Source organism: Helicoverpa armigera, chromosome 5, assembly GCF_030705265.1.
Source record: "Helicoverpa armigera isolate CAAS_96S chromosome 5, ASM3070526v1, whole genome shotgun sequence".
NCBI lineage: Eukaryota > Metazoa > Arthropoda > Insecta > Lepidoptera > Noctuidae > Helicoverpa > Helicoverpa armigera.
The window spans coordinates 7,972,028-7,987,558 of NC_087124.1; the positions used below are offsets into that span (position 1 = coordinate 7,972,028).

General features: G+C 37.9%; 2 protein-coding genes across 13 annotated transcripts in view; both read right to left on the bottom strand.

Moving 5' to 3' along the window:
* Positions 1-169: 169 nt before the first annotated feature.
* LOC110384273 (seminal metalloprotease 1) lies at positions 170-3,851 on the bottom strand. The gene is made up of 7 exons (XM_021345491.3): positions 3,792-3,851; positions 2,844-3,368; positions 2,410-2,571; positions 1,556-1,665; positions 998-1,205; positions 692-828; positions 170-387 (listed from the first exon to the last, which is right to left on the bottom strand). Exons 2-7 carry the CDS (start codon positions 2,938-2,940, stop codon positions 244-246), a joined length of 858 nt encoding a protein of 285 aa, XP_021201166.3. The 5' UTR covers positions 2,941-3,368; positions 3,792-3,851; the 3' UTR covers positions 170-243.
* A 1,157-nt stretch (positions 3,852-5,008) lies between these two features.
* C3g (C3G guanyl-nucleotide exchange factor) overlaps positions 5,009-15,531 on the bottom strand; it is a 38,470-nt gene continuing 27,947 nt past the window's right edge. For 8 of the 12 annotated variants that reach the window (XM_021326782.3, XM_021326766.3, XM_021326775.3 and 5 more), the window contains 15 exons: positions 15,288-15,311; positions 14,420-14,525; positions 14,201-14,305; positions 14,015-14,117; positions 13,844-13,936; positions 13,654-13,764; positions 13,374-13,572; positions 13,070-13,081; positions 11,739-11,898; positions 10,040-10,178; positions 9,675-9,932; positions 9,097-9,350; positions 8,680-8,811; positions 8,234-8,412; positions 5,009-7,912 (listed from right to left, as the gene is read on the bottom strand). In XM_021326782.3, coding sequence (XP_021182457.3) covers positions 8,244-8,412; positions 8,680-8,811; positions 9,097-9,350; positions 9,675-9,932; positions 10,040-10,178; positions 11,739-11,898; positions 13,070-13,081; positions 13,374-13,572; positions 13,654-13,764; positions 13,844-13,936; positions 14,015-14,117; positions 14,201-14,305; positions 14,420-14,525; positions 15,288-15,311 — 1,865 coding nt within the window. In that variant the 3' untranslated portion in view covers positions 5,009-7,912; positions 8,234-8,243. The remainder of the gene's footprint in view (positions 7,913-8,233; positions 8,413-8,679; positions 8,812-9,096; positions 9,351-9,674; positions 9,933-10,039; positions 10,179-11,738; positions 11,899-13,069; positions 13,082-13,373; positions 13,573-13,653; positions 13,765-13,843; positions 13,937-14,014; positions 14,118-14,200; positions 14,306-14,419; positions 14,526-15,287; positions 15,312-15,531) is intronic. The other 4 variants (XM_021326733.3, XM_021326823.3, XM_021326749.3 and 1 more) reach the window with 3 other exon arrangements.

Below are 15,531 nucleotides of genomic sequence, written 5' to 3' on the forward strand. Positions count from 1 at the left end.
AAGCTGTTCCTTACTATAACTAGTATAGTATTCATTAACTTTCATTTTACGGTAGTAGTAAGGAAGAAGAGAATTTTACACTGCGAAAAGCGAGTAGGTAATGGGATACGCTGGTTCTGCAGTTACAGCTGCGGGAAACATAGTTATGCAAGAATAGAAATACTTATGCAATCAAATGTTTTATTTCACACTAAATTATAAGTCCAACACTTTACCGTCCAATTAAGGTTTATGGCTAATCATTTATTTGTCAATCACAGTCACTTTATCGCCGTTTTTCTCAATCAGTATAAGTTCCTTATCATCAGGGTCTTCACAGTACATTTTATTCAACTTTAATATATCGCTTTCAGATAATCCTTGTCGTTGGCCAATCGTTACATTTTCCTAGAAAAAATAATGAATCGTTATTATGAAAGTTGGTAAGGTTTTGTAAGGGGGTTCCCTAGGTGCCTTCGAAAGAGCATGATTTAATTTTCATTATATCGACCATTTTTTACCAATCGTCAATTTTATTGTTTGAATCGATCGTATATCGGTTCAAAACCTGTTCTAATCCTAACTGAACAGATTAGGTTTAGGTAATTAGGGAAGTCTCCTTTCACTAGTTTTAAGACAGCTGGCTGACATGGATTAAATCTTATCATTATATGCAGGCATAGGCTATGATGATAGGTATGAAAAATCTTACCTGCGTTGGGATGATCGTTTTATTACCATTGACAGAGAATGCTTTCGCTGGGTAGTGCATGACACTGCCATAATCATACGGTACTCCAAAATCGGTCACAGTATCATTGCTGTACTTTGCGAAATTATGTTCAAGACCTGTAAGAATAAACCAATTGCAACATTATGCCAATTGTTTATTTAATAAATTATTTTGCTGACCTGTACCTAATTTTTTATATGTAAAAAAGTCAGTTTTATCACCGTGACAGACTAAGCTATTGTAACGGATCATCGAGGTTTCAACCTGATTAAGACAAACAGTTACCTGGCTTAATATTTTCCCAAACGATAGTTACAAAGTCATCTCTGTCATAAGTGCTCTGCATGTGGTAGAACCCGAGAGTGTGCAGCATTTCATGAACCACCGTGCCGTGCCTGAAGCAGCCTTTGGCCAAGTTCAACACTTGCCGGACTTCGCCCTCGTCATCAGGAATGCTGAAACCTACGCTCGAGAAGCAACCACTGCTTTTACCCTGGAAAAAAACAGCAATTTATTCTTCAAGTTTCTGCCTGAAACGTTCACAGTGGATACGTGACTTTTTCGTATCCTCGTGAGTTTCAGCGAAAGCCTTAGTCACCTATAGTGCCAACTCTTTTTATCACGAAATCAAGAAAATAAAATGTTTGTGTGACGGTATCCTACGGGCCAAATCGAGTGCGGGTTCATTTCATGTTACATTGTTGAGGAAACATGGACAGCGATTTCTTTGATCCATTAAGCAAATGCAGTGATTAACACTATTTCCTCATATGGTCGAGAAGGGGCCTGTGGATGAAGTGCAGTGGGACGATAAATATGTTATTGGAGGATGACAATATTCACCTGTATTAAAACTGCATGTTCATCGTCATTTTCTCTTCGACGAAATGCAAGACAAGAATTATTCGCAATATCAGCTAAAGCGTCCTCTATCTTTTGCACCTGTTCCTCATCTGAAATATAAAACTCTTTTCATACGTTTATCTCTTATCAATACCCATCTCCCATAGTCCTACAATATACCTTCTGCTTAGTCGTCAGATTCTATCAATTTAGTGACTGGCGGTTTTAAGCTGATACCATCAAAGATAAATTGCATATCTATAGGAAATCATAAGACATCATGTTCTTTCTAATTACTCGTATCTAGATCCGCTAGGGTACACTTGTCTCATCAAATATTCGTTCATATTTTCTGCTTTATTTCATCTACTTTTATTTTGCGTCATTCAAATGTAGTTTTTTCGTATGAAGCACTATTTTACGGAAACTGGCCAGCTCATACCTATAAGGCTTACATGTGGTTTTCTTTTAGACGTAAGCGATCACAGTCATTTTATATAGATAGTTAACTGCAACGCTGACCGCTTAGTATTCTCGGCAAAAAGTATGCGTAACGGACCAGCCCGTTATCCTGTCAATGACTGTTTGTGGTGGTATGCTATCAAAAATTCGAATCACTCCAGGAAACTTTGCTTTGCCTTTGCGATCCTCATTACCAAAATAAATCTTTGAGGGAAAGTAATAGTAATTGCTATGTGCGTCATGAGTTTAATTGGAATATGTATTGGAATTGGACTGACTGTCTTGTATGTGTCATTGTGGTAACCACTTTCTTTATTAATTTATTTAATTATTTAACTATCAATCTTAAGTAGGTAGAAAATTCGTAGTAGGTAGAGACGAATTTTACAAACCAAAGATGTCCTCTTCGATATGATAGACGACCGTGCGATTGGGCCAGCGTTTCGCTAAATTTCGTAGGCCGTTGCGACTGTCAGCGTCAGTGGCTTCAGATATGGCTTCTCGTTGGAACTTCGTCAGCACCATGTCACCCTCGAAGTACTCTCCGAATTCACCTGCAGTTACATATGTATTGATATGGATAAATCTGAACGCACCACTTAAAATTATACGAAAATAAAATGTTTATTTAGGGTTAGCCTTATGGACAGAACCCTGCTGCAAAACTTTTATTTATTTTTTTAACAAACAACAAAGACTTTTCCAAAAATTACATATTGTTTCGGTGATTAGAATTCAAGGAAGTCGGTAACAAATAAAGTTCTTTCTTACACATAGTGAGATTAAGGTTGATAGATAATTTTAAAGTTTTTAGGTAAGAACTTACCATCGTATTCGAGATCTTCATCCTCCCATATTGGAGCAGCTGTGGAATTAAGTACTATTGTACTCAAAATTAACAATATCATATGGATTTGTTCCATTATGTTTGGATGCGGTTCGACCGGTCACTAATATGAAACACTAGCGCACTGAACATCGTAACATTTCTCCACGCCTTTTTAAACGAGTGGTGCTCCTACTCACATATGCTTAACAACGGGACACCACAATCGATCACCTAATTAGATAGTCAGGTTATCTTTTAACACGTCTGCTTACGAAATGGAGTGGTTTTTATTTCACCACTCGAGTTATCTCTGAAGAACCCTGGTGCGCTCCCATCAGGGACACCGTAAGTCATACGGCGATGCCCATTAGCAGTCTTTAGTGACGAGTAGGTACAAAACACAATCACACTTGTCGGTGCATACCTGCCCATGGAACAAGAGGTACTAATAAATGTTCTTTATTTTCTCGAAACACCAGTTTCTTGCCGCAGGATATAGGTAGCAACTGAGGCCTAAAGTGCCTGTAAAAAATTGAGATATAAGCTTACAATAAACATGGGAAGGGTACGCAAATGCATCCTCACAAATTTCACATTTGTAGGATTAGCACTTTTGCAGTGTTGAGGATCTCTTGGCTAAATAGGGTCGACCGATCAACCTCATTTGTGCCTCAGGAAACATTATTTTTTGCATGCAGTTTTTGGTCTCCTCTACCATTTGTAGTCTAACCACCAAATACCTAGTCTGACAAACAGATTAAGACCAGACAGACTGTTCATAATGCAATGCTGGCAATGTAGCCTAGGGCCTAGGTAGTCTGCCAGTTGAGGATGAGGAGGAATTTCGACCCACTTCATAAGGTGTTACGTTCACGAGTTTTTTTTTTGGAAATTATAATTTAAAGACGCGAACTCATAAATAGGTAGGAACCCATTTTTACTTACAGATTTGCGATAGTTGGGTATAATCAGTTCGGTTTAATTTCTTGACAGGTACTTGTTGACTAACCAAATAGGTGCAGCCGATCCGGTAGATCAAAATGGTTTCACCAAAGATTACTTAATTCTAATATACGAACAGACATGACATCAAACATGCAAGAAATAGTGGTAGGCAAGAGAAAAGCGTATAAAGGTGTAGCTAAGATTTTGATTTCTTTTCATCGTTTTGGATGTACTTTAGCATTTTTTAGACTACGGCGTTACTGGTGTCACCGTACCCCTGACGAAATACAAAAGGTTTCAAAAGGGAAATAGATGAGATTTTCTACTTCGCAAAAAAATAATAAACACTATATTTTTTATCAGGGTTTTTAGGATAATCTCCTCCCGAGCCTTTCTTCCCAACTATGTTAGGTGCCTTCCAGGGTTATCAGAGTTTTTAGGATCTGTATTATAACGTACCTAAAACATTTGTTTATAAATACCTAATAATTTTCTAATAGTTCTTTACTAACATCCTTCATATGATATTTTATTCTTTGGTGCCTAGTTGATTTCAGAGAATTATTTATGGTTATAACACCTATAATTTAAACAGCCATGAAGAAATATTAATACTTATTTAAATACTCGTGGCGACTCCACAAGGATTATTATGTAAGTCCTATAAGAAAGCATATAAATTCTTATAGGACATCGAACAAACTTTGACTTCACATTTACTTATATTAAACTTCTTAAAAAAAGGGAGGTTCCCAATTCGACTGTTTGTCTTTGTTGCAAGATATCCCGAAGAAACCTGGATTTGGAGGATTGGCTGTTATCGGATTAGGATCTGATGATAAAAATCCTGGGAAATCCCTGGCTACCCTGGAAAATGGAAGGCACCGGTAAAAACAACTATCATTATTTTGTTTTGTGGGACCTATATAACCGTGAAAGTTTGAACCTTACCTGATGATGGAAACTAAAAAAATCAAGAGAACCTCTCATCAGTGTACAGCTACTCAACGTAGGTACTTGGGCTTATCTCATTCGTATTGATGAAATCTTTACACCACTTGGCCGTTTTTATAAGGCTGTATCTACTAACGATACACTCCGATTGCCTCTAAGTCAAAATAAGTTACAGTAATGTGTAAACAATTTTGAACAAAAAGTTCCTACCATAAAATAAAACTTAATATAGAAGGAAGTAGGTATATAAGTGAAACATAATGTGTTGTAAATAAAGTGCTATATTTATTTTACAAAATAGTTACAAAAAAAAACTTGACACACAAAAATTTACTGTACATACACACCTGCGGTTCTGATAACTTTTTTAAACCAACTAACTTAATAAAATGTACAATAAAGTATAATAATATATGATTTAAAAAAAACTTTACTTAAAGTAAGAATACAACTTAAAAAGACGGTCCCAAAAAGAAAAAAATATACTAATATTTAATTCAATTCATAAGATTATGGCATTTCTTTACGTTAACGTAATACTGAACTTGCTAATACAACAAAAATATGTACGCTGTTCACTAAAATGTGATCTTTATACTTCTTATGAATATGTTAATATTGTAATAAATATGAACATTGTGACAAAATTATCATTGTGTATTGTAAAATTAAGCCAAGGCTACATTACTTTGCGATTAGAAATCACACACATAGTGATTGCATCAAAGTCAAATTACTATAGATAAATTAGATGATCATTATCAAGTTCTTAGCTTCATGAGTTCAAGTGGTATCAAGTAATCTACTTCGATGCAACTACACTCGTCTATGACAGCCGTTGGTGAAATAATGGGACATTTTTCAATATTTCTCTAATTTACACATCAAATACAGTGAATAATTAATTTAGGCAGTCTTTAATATACTTTAGATAATAATTATATCCGTTAATCGCTCCATATTTTCATAATACACTAAATAAATAATAATACCAGATAAAGAATGGTAACATACCCTATAACTTAACTATCAATCAAAATATTTTACATACAAAATACAATATCAGCACATAATTCAGTAAAGCACTGTAAAACATTCTAAATATTGGTCTAGTTATTTATTGCATGGAACTTTGATGTCCCTTCCGAATACACGAACTACCTGATAGATGCAAATACATTTTTATTCTTAAGCCTGTATTAAAATGGTATTGCTTGTTTGTTGTTTACTATTGTTACACTGACACTTGGTTGCAGCACGATTACACACTGCGCGTACAGTCGCAGCAGACGAGGCAGCTCGGCAACAATCGTTTACATAACTTACGTGCACACGTCAGCAACACTATCATATTGGGGTTTATTACGCTTACTACTAATATTTTTCTAATACAATTGCCTACGCGTACAGGACGTCAATAAGACTGAGTAGTAAGCGGCACGCTACATGATTAGTATCACAAATCGTGCAGCAATTCTAACAACAATTAAATTTTATTGCTATTTCACTGAAGACTCGATCGTCTTAAGGCAAATTAAACGTTGATTACATTACACTATTCAAATTTGACCTACCATTATTTAAAAATGCGATTACTGTGAACATGAGACTATCGAGTGAGTAAAATATGTTTCCAAAGTTTCATACAATATCGCTCGTTACAGCTTCAGAGCTAGCAGCGTTGTATCTAAATCTTACATTATAGTAAAATTACGCAACCACTGAAGAATAATGTAAATAAGTATACATCTCAAAAGTATGTTATTCGTTAGCTTCCTTGCAGGTAGCAACCTATAGGAAAAAGTTTTTGAATATCAAAAATAAAATACGCATCAAATTCATACGAATACTTTAAGAGCATGCACAAAAATATTGCATTAACATTAATACTTCAACAAGAATGAAATGGCATCGACGCGATTAAAGGGCGTCATTTTTCTCACAAAAATATAAAGAGACTGGTCATTTTAACCGGTGTAAAGTATGGACTACTTAGTATTAATAATATGATTGAAGTTTGTCTTGTAATATATAGCATTTCAATGCGCTCCACTTCTAAAAGAACCTATAAGTAGTATTATCCATCCAAATTCAGTTATAGCTTAATCGTGTTGCGAAATATTATTACTTTATAGGTTTTTTTTACTTGATGTAAGCGAGTCTTTCTTTACCATTTGTACCATTTACTTAGAGCATTTCTACAAATGTCGGATACGCAACGTTTACGGTAAAGTACTTAATAATGTAATTTACTTGTACTAGGCATAGAAATGGGACATTTCGGTTGGTTGCAAAGTTTGGCACATTAAAAAATGATATGTTTATGTCATAATGCAGTGCTGTGAGGGGGGTATATTTTAATACATGTGTGTACAAAAATATTAAGTCTCTATTTAAAACTTCATGACAGGAAATATTAGGGTTTGATTCCTTCTCACTTTAATAAAATTCAATGGAAGCCCCTTGCAAAATGTTCGTTAATTGAAACGTGCACGTGAACCTTCCACTGGAATTAAATGAACTGTCCCATTTCCCATAGGTAGTTACTTATGCATTAAAGTTATTTAAACACGGTAAACAATCGACTTTAAAAAATGATGCACTCGAAATGCTTAATATCGACTAAGTCACTATAATCAAACAGTAGTTCTGCTACCATTCCTAAGACTTCAAAAAGTTTTCTCTAATTCGATGTATAGAAAGCTAACTTCCGAAGCTGGCTTACTCAATAATGTATATAATGACATCAATGGCAAATACAACAACGAGATGGTTCAAGGACTTTACTCTAAACACCCAAGGCGTCGCTCGTTTCATCATAAGTACACTATGCAAGTCACATGCTGATATGTAATAGACGACAGTTATTCGATTTAAATACTGATAGAAATAATATTTACTCGATTATTATCATTTGTTGCACATGAAAAGCGTTGAAATCGTAAGCAAACCTCTATCCTCGTCGCATCTGTCCACGCGTCACACTCGCACTCAGAACAATCACAGTCGAGAAAATCGCACAATTAATAAATACACTAATATTAATTAGGCCTTTTTAGGACAGATAATCACAATTTCTTTAAATTAATATATCTCCTCGACATACAATTCAAGCGACTCGTTTAATATCCTATTGCGTCTTCATATTCTTTGGATTCAAATTTTACCTGTAAATAAAAGAGCGTGGTTAAACTTTGTTTTTATAAAAGCAAAATGGCAAATTCGTACGTGATTCTTTCATGGTCCGCGAGCGACGGGGGACGAAGTTAGCGGGAGAGGTTACTCGTGAGTACGCTCATGGCGGCTCCACATAAGTGCTGTGAATTCACGCGCGATTTCTGGCCGCCGAATTCCGGCAATACCAATACTGATCGGGGAACCCCACGAAAACCACATTCAGGTTCACGTCTGTTTACGGGACTTCACAGCACTAATGTGTGTTCCCCGTGCGTCGCATGGAGCATGAGAGAGTCAGTGGGAGTGCGTACCGGCGCGGGGTCAGGCGGCGGCCTGCGCGGGCGGGTGGGGGTGCGCGGGCGGGGCGCGGGCGCGGCCGCCGCGCGGCTTGATGCTCTCCGACACCTGCCACATCGCCTCCTCGCTCAGCAAGTCGTCGAACTCGTTGAACATTGCCAGGATGCGCTCGTTCTTCTTGAACTTGTACTGCCTGCAATACAAATACATCAATATTTATTAGTGACTGCACTATGAACTTTAGTTTCTACTTGTGAAATACCAAGAAATTAGACCATAATATTTCAACACAGCCAATGCACTGGTACTCAGCTGAATCTGGTTAGACTGGAAGCCGACCCCAACATAGTTTGGGAAAAGGCTCGGAGGATGGATTTCAACAAAGCCAATATTTAACATAACAGATTGATTGATACCTATCTTACTAAAACTTTCAAAACTATAAATAGAATATACATACTCTTTATAAAATCTCTTCATATTTTCCATGATGTGGTACTGCTGCCACCTCTTGGTAAAATTAATGCAACCTTCTGGCAGAAGGTCTGGGTTTCCGATGTGAACGAAAGTCAGATCTTGTAGGACTAGACCACTGCAACAAAAAATATTTTGTATTTGTTATTCAGAAATATTTATGCTCGTTCATATCTCATAAGAAACTGACAGTTGATGGAGACAACGGCAAAGTAAAGAGTTACAATCACCAAAGTAAGGATTTATAAATTGGTCCAGTACTTTCTGCAATGAGAATGAGAACCTAAAGAAAGCACTTTTCAGCTTTATTATTGTAGTATATGTCTTGTTATTTATAAAGCTTACTAATAAGGATCTATAAATTTAATTTTGCTTGATAAAAAAAATTATAAAGTTAACATACATGTAGGGTATGCAAGGCGACTGTGTCTCGGCCAGCGCCTGGCGGTAGTTGCGGAAGGAGGAGGACGAGTCGATAATGGTGCAGTACTCGTGCAGCGTGTCCACGATGGAGCGCGGCCAGCCCAGCCGCCGCACCGGCGGGGAGTCCAAGGCAGAAACTAGTGCTAGGTACGAGTTGAAGTTGTTGATCTTGCGTAACGCCTTCATCACTTTCAGGAATTTGTTTGCGTATTTCTCGCGTTCACGGGCCTCCTCCTGAAATAAAGTTAGTTACATTCAAAATTTTGAATGCTGTATCTCTAGCACCATATAGTACACTATGCTTGAATTTTTTGCTTGTCTCATTAGAATTAACAGTATAACAATTTTATAGGCTATTAAATAAAATGTCAATATGTAATACTTCACTGAGTTGTTATGTTACTGTGCCATTAGTATCGCATATTATTCACGAGATATGTAACATGCAAACCAGCAATTACAATCTTATTTGAAGACTAAAGCCATAGTCATTTATTATTTGCAAACTTTTATGAAAGTTCTCCATATTCTACCATCACATTGGAGGACTAATCTCACCTGTTCCAGGATCCTAGAGCGTGCCCAATAGCTCATCTTATTGAAGTGTTCAGTGAAGCGCGTGAGATTGGGCGAGCTCTCCTCTGATTGGTCGCGCGGCCACAGCAACACCTCGGCGGTGGTCAGACGTACGAACAAAGCGGCGTCGAGTAGCGTCATCTGTTCTGCTAGCTCTGTAGCCTTGAAGTCCAGGAGAGTATCGCGACGAGTTGACACGCTGCCGTAGCAAGGGTTGTCGTACTCGTATCTGTTGTTTGTCTGTAACGAACAGAAAATATTGCTGGGGTTAATTATTCTTGTCCACGATTTTGTGAAATATTCAAGTTTCATGTAAATGTGAACATAAACCAGTTGTTGTTACTGACCTGCTGGAAGTGTAGTTGTTTTTGTTTGTCGACTAGAATCTGTCTGAGAGTCTTGGCGATAATCAACTCTTCAGCATCCACGAGCCAGTAAATGAACTCCATTATCTCCTGCATCAGCGGGCAGTCTAGGTCCGACATCCTGAAGTCAAATGGAATGTTATTAGTAGATCAAGAATCTAGGCGAGTTGGATATATTGGAGCCATCTTTTACATTTAAAAGAGCTTGTCTATCTGTCAGTCAAGACGATCTTATGTACTTTATACCGCATATACCGCACTAACACAGCATATTATTAAAGGCTTATTATATTCCTGGTGACTAATAACTTAAAAGTCGACAAATGTTGGCAACAAATAAAATAACTTGCCAGCGATTAAATATTTTCGCGACTATTATAATATGTAAGGTTCAAAATTAAGGGTGTTATAAAAACTAAAAACTAGCAGCTGCGTTTGGGTAGCAAATAAACTATACCAGTCAATTGAAATATTAGGTGAGGAGCTATTTATAATGACTTGGCGACTAATAATGTTAGTTGGGTGGCAAAGATAATATGTTACCAACTATTTCGTGCCGACTAAAAACCCAGTTTCAGGCTTCGCTTTGTGGATAGCTCTAAATATTAAAAGGAGTACAGTAAAAAGGAATAAGAGTTAATTATTAATATTGTGTATCATAATTTCATGAAAACGGCGGAAGGTGCGGTGGTATTATCTCACTTGGCGCACTATGAAGATGGTAGAATTTAATTTGGATTCATTTTATTTAGCATATTGCCATTTATAACCTTCAATTAAAAAAACATTGTATTAAAAATTGAAGTTAGTGACGAAAACGAATCGCTACAAAACCGACTCCACGTAGTCTTGTCTGCCCTACCCCTAGAGTGCAATTCAAAACCGCGTAGGCGCGGAGGGGCGAGGCGGCCTGCGAGCTGAGGCGCAGAGGCCAGCAAGCCGAAGCTGCGGTGGTGAGCGTGAAAACCATCTGCAACTATAAGCTCGCATGGGACCGCCGGAGCCCCGCAGCGCCGGAGCCGTGACAGAAGTCATGCTTGCTGCATGTTGCATGCTTACTTCCATGCTATTCACCTATAATTTTGAAAATAACAGCCGCAAAATATTTTTTCTTCATGCCATTTTAGACTTTATTTAAAGCTATTAAAAAGTCGCACAATATATTTATAATATGAGCTAGTTTATATTTATTCTTCATCCAAACAATTTTAAATAGAACCTGATTTGTATTATTTATGAATGCCCATTTTCTATTTTATTGTCATCATTAAGTTTTCGCTTAGATATTAATTCAGTCGCCAAAAGAAAAACTTGATGCTAGTTTAAATTAAAACGGACCTCATAAGTGATATATTAATATGCTACCTTTGACTTATTACGATACTCGTTTTTAGCTGCCAACCCATTATAAATGGTACCCACTCTATTATTTTTTAAAACCTATATTCGTTTTACTTAGTCGCCGCGTTAAATACATGCCATTATTAAATATAATATACTGGTAAATTGGCCACATGACAACTGATTACGGTTTGTTTAATTTTATATAGGCAATTAAATGGTGTAGGAACACCATCCACTGTGAATCTTCTTGACGAAGCGACGGCAATCAATCTTATGGCCCAAATATTTCGCCGCGTCTTTTGTAAATAGGTAGACAAGCAGTACTGTGGATACTTACGTGAGGTCGGCGACGACGCGAGTCAGCAGACACAGCGTGGAGCGCAGCTCGTGCGGGCGCGGGCGGAAGTGCTGCGCGCGCCGCACCAGCCGCGCCACCAGCCCGCTGGGCGACACCCACGTGCGGTACGTCGCCAGGAACGCCTCCTGGTACGTGAAGTCTGCGGACACAGCCCACATACTCAACCCCATACTGATGTATTATGCCTTCGCACATGGCGTTGTATGTAAGCCGCGAGTAAGACGAGAGCAATGCGAACACGTATGTTTAGACGCTTTGTATATAGAGCAGCTATTGCAGCAACTGGCTGATAACATAATATGTATTTCAATTGGTTTACACCTAGGAACTCGACTTTTAGAGTTGTTATGATCGTCAACAGTTTTGGGATGCTGTAATCAATGACTAACTTAATTTCTTATTGCCATATTAGGCGATTTTTAAAGTTGCCGGTTTCCTCAACCGTCAATCGCAACGCGTCGAGCTATTTCACAAATTTCCTCTCTTTCCCACTGCCCAACAAATTTTATATTTGCCTCCACTAAAGTTGCTCCGTGTACGAAGCACCTTACGGTGAATACGCGTTTGCTTCCCATCTTACGCGCGGATTACGATATGCGCCGTGTGCGAAGGACTCTATGGCATTTATATCGAAGCTACAGAAGCACGGTAAAATAGCGTGGTATTCTAATTAATTTTGCTTTCCAAAGTATGAGAATAATATTATCTTGGATAAAATGATGTATTGAAACATATTTTTTTTTTATTTTAGTGAAATTGTTAATTTTAACACCAATTTGCCATAAAAAAGTAAAAAAAATCGAATCACTGATAAATATTGTGGCCAAATAAGATTAAGAAAGTTATAAAATGTAATTTAGGAGTAATCAAAACCTAGGACCAAAATCCAAAAATATTTTTCTTTACACTAATTTGTTTGTAAGCCAAAGCTAAAAATCATTACAGCAGCACTTCACTACATCTAAACTTTGTTAGGTGTTATTATACAGAAAAAGCCTGTGCGGGAGCTCAGCACACAAGACCATAACAGGATACAAGCAACGTATGTTACCAAATAGTGCGACACTATCCGATAACATCCATTTATTGTTCCTGCACAATTATGTATGCCCCTGTTTAAGAATCAATATTTTTTATTCTTAAGATTCAAGCCACGTTAAAACACCAATTGGTTTCAGGTAATCAGCACTACAATACATTAGCATAACAAACACTAAAACAAAGCAAAACTCCACAAGCCTCCAAATATTAGAAAAATATAGAACCAGCAAGTCATCCAGCCCATATTAAAGAATGGTTCAACCACTTACACTCGTCCGTTTCTGTAAAGTGAAAGCATGACAGTTGAAAAGTTAAAAGCAATGATAAGACATGACTTAAGCTAAAGGAGTAGTTAAAGATTTTATGGTGGTATTGTTTTAATCAGTTTGAAATCTGATATATTTTCAGTCGTCATATATTATGTCCAGGAACCAAAATGCAGTATTAATGTCTGCCACCATGTCAATGAACAATGAGATGATTAAGGTATATAATTTTACCGCGATCATTCAGGGTGATGCATATCGGCAATGCAAGTAAATGATCCCATATCCATATTTGAGTATGTCGTACCTTTGGTAGCTTTGGTGGCGAGCACGATGAGCGCGTCGGGCTGCCCGCCGCGCACGTCGGGCCCGTCCTTGCTGGGCCCCTTCAGCACCAGCCACGCGCTCACGTCCGTCTGCAGGATGATGTCGTCCGGGTCCGCGGCCGGAGGCTCGCTGTTAGCCTCCACTGCAGCCGGGGGAGGCTCCGTGCTGCCTTCACTTCGCTGTTATAAAATTAGAATATAATAAAATAATCCACTACGTAGAAAAATATTTCAGTAGAACAAATCAGTCCATTGTCATACCTGTGAGGGTACGGGCGACGGCGTAGGTTGTTGTTGCACGAGCATTTCAAGCTCATCTTCAAGCGGAAACTTTCCGGGCGCCGTGGCGCTTGTAAATGATTCATCGGAATTCTGAAACCAAGAGGCAATCATAATTAGTTAAGGAATTCGGTATTGGCTAAAAATACTAATAAGACCGTGAATGACTTACGTTATTCAAAACTGTTTCATCAGTGGAGCTATTATGCGACGATGGCCGCGGCGACGGAGGAGGCAGTAGTTCGTTGCTTGAGTTAACTGAGAGCTACAAAATTAAATAATAAATAAATGCACTGATAAACAGAGGAACGGTTCATGTTTATGGAGCAGTTAATTTTTATACCTGTTTAGTCTTATTCATCTTAGGCGGCAGGGCTGGCGGCGGCTCCAATGGGATGGGACTAGTACCACTCGAAGTAATGTTAACACTGTCTTCAGAGCCACTGCTAAAATAAATAAAATTTTATATAGGCCTATCATACAAAAAAAATATAGGTCTTGAAATGGCGAAAATTTGTATGCTTCATACCTCATTGGTGGGTTTCCAAAATGCTGGACAGTGAAGGATTGCGCTATGGAGCGCTGAACTTGTTGCCGCTGCAAACTTATGGAGCCATCGGTAATTTGTTTGGCGCTGCATATAAAAAATATCACATACTATATTTACAACCTTGCAACTTAGTAGGTATAACAACAGGTTAAATAATTGCACAGTTTATAAGTATTGCTAAAGCGAGTTTATACGTACCTAGCCATATTATATGTGTGTATAGAGTGACGGAACATATCCGGCGGGGCCGCGGCGTTGTTCGGCGGATGACTGCAGTTCCCAAACATCTCCATGTACGCCATTACTAAACAGACAATACGGTTTAGTAACACTCCACGATAATAACACAAGGCGTAATTGAATTAAACACTGTATAGCATTTTAGGAGTTATTTTTCACCTTTAACAGTAACGTGAGAAGTTTACAAGGCAGGTAGAATTAAAAATAGAATGTTCACAAATATAAGTTCTAAGTCTTTTTTTTTCTAAAATGTATACAAGTTTAAAATATAATACACCTTTCAGTTAGTCAAAGATATGTTCTGATTTACTAAGAGCGTAGGCGAAAATGTGTTTTTCGAAGATTTTATTAACATGAAACAGCAATAACACATGATCGTAATGAAGCGCTAACAACATTCATTATCTTTGGTGATAATTAACTACGGCGCGAACCGAGTTCCGCTTTGTTAACCAACGCTTGTAAGCTGCGAAGCTTGTGCATACACGTCGACATATCGCACGTGGAAAGCAAGCAAGGCGACCACCATGATGCAAACTCTTTATTGCCACATCGCTTGTAATTATTGCAAGAAATGTGCCATAAATGGGTTTGGAAATTCACGATAAAGCCGCCTAACATCGACAGTGAATTCGGCGCCTATTTTTCTAGAGTGAGTGACAAGAAGCTTGTTGACTGCTAAAGCACGTCTGATGAATCTCCAACATGTCCTTTCTTGGAGTGGACCTTTATGTCTAAAACATAATGAAACAAATATGCTTGCATCTTCATAAAACGGATGTTTATTTGGAGCTAAGTAGCGCTGTACATGCATAGATCCACTCACCGCTGTACGCGACGCTTTGGAACACTGCCGCGCCGCACCGGCACAACAGACAAACATGCCGTTATAGCCCCACACATTACATTATCATTCATAATACCATAGCGCCCAAGAAAACACAATGACCAAAGAATATTCAGAATCATAGAACCAATGAGTGAAAACTGGAAGCACTTATATATTGTCATCAATCACAGACATGAAAACAATACTGTTTAGGATTCACATAAACATGAACAGTGCCATT

Coding starts and splice junctions, on each gene's coding strand:
- LOC110384273 (XM_021345491.3), bottom strand. CDS start 2,940: ATGGAACAAATCCATATGATATTGTTAATTTTGAGTACAATAGTACTT. Junction 2,572..2,843: donor TGAAGATCTCGAATACGATG/GTAAGTTCTTAC, acceptor ATGTAACTGCAG/GTGAATTCGGAGAGTACTTC. Junction 1,666..2,409: donor TATCGAAGAGGACATCTTTG/GTTTGTAAAATT, acceptor TTTATATTTCAG/ATGAGGAACAGGTGCAAAAG.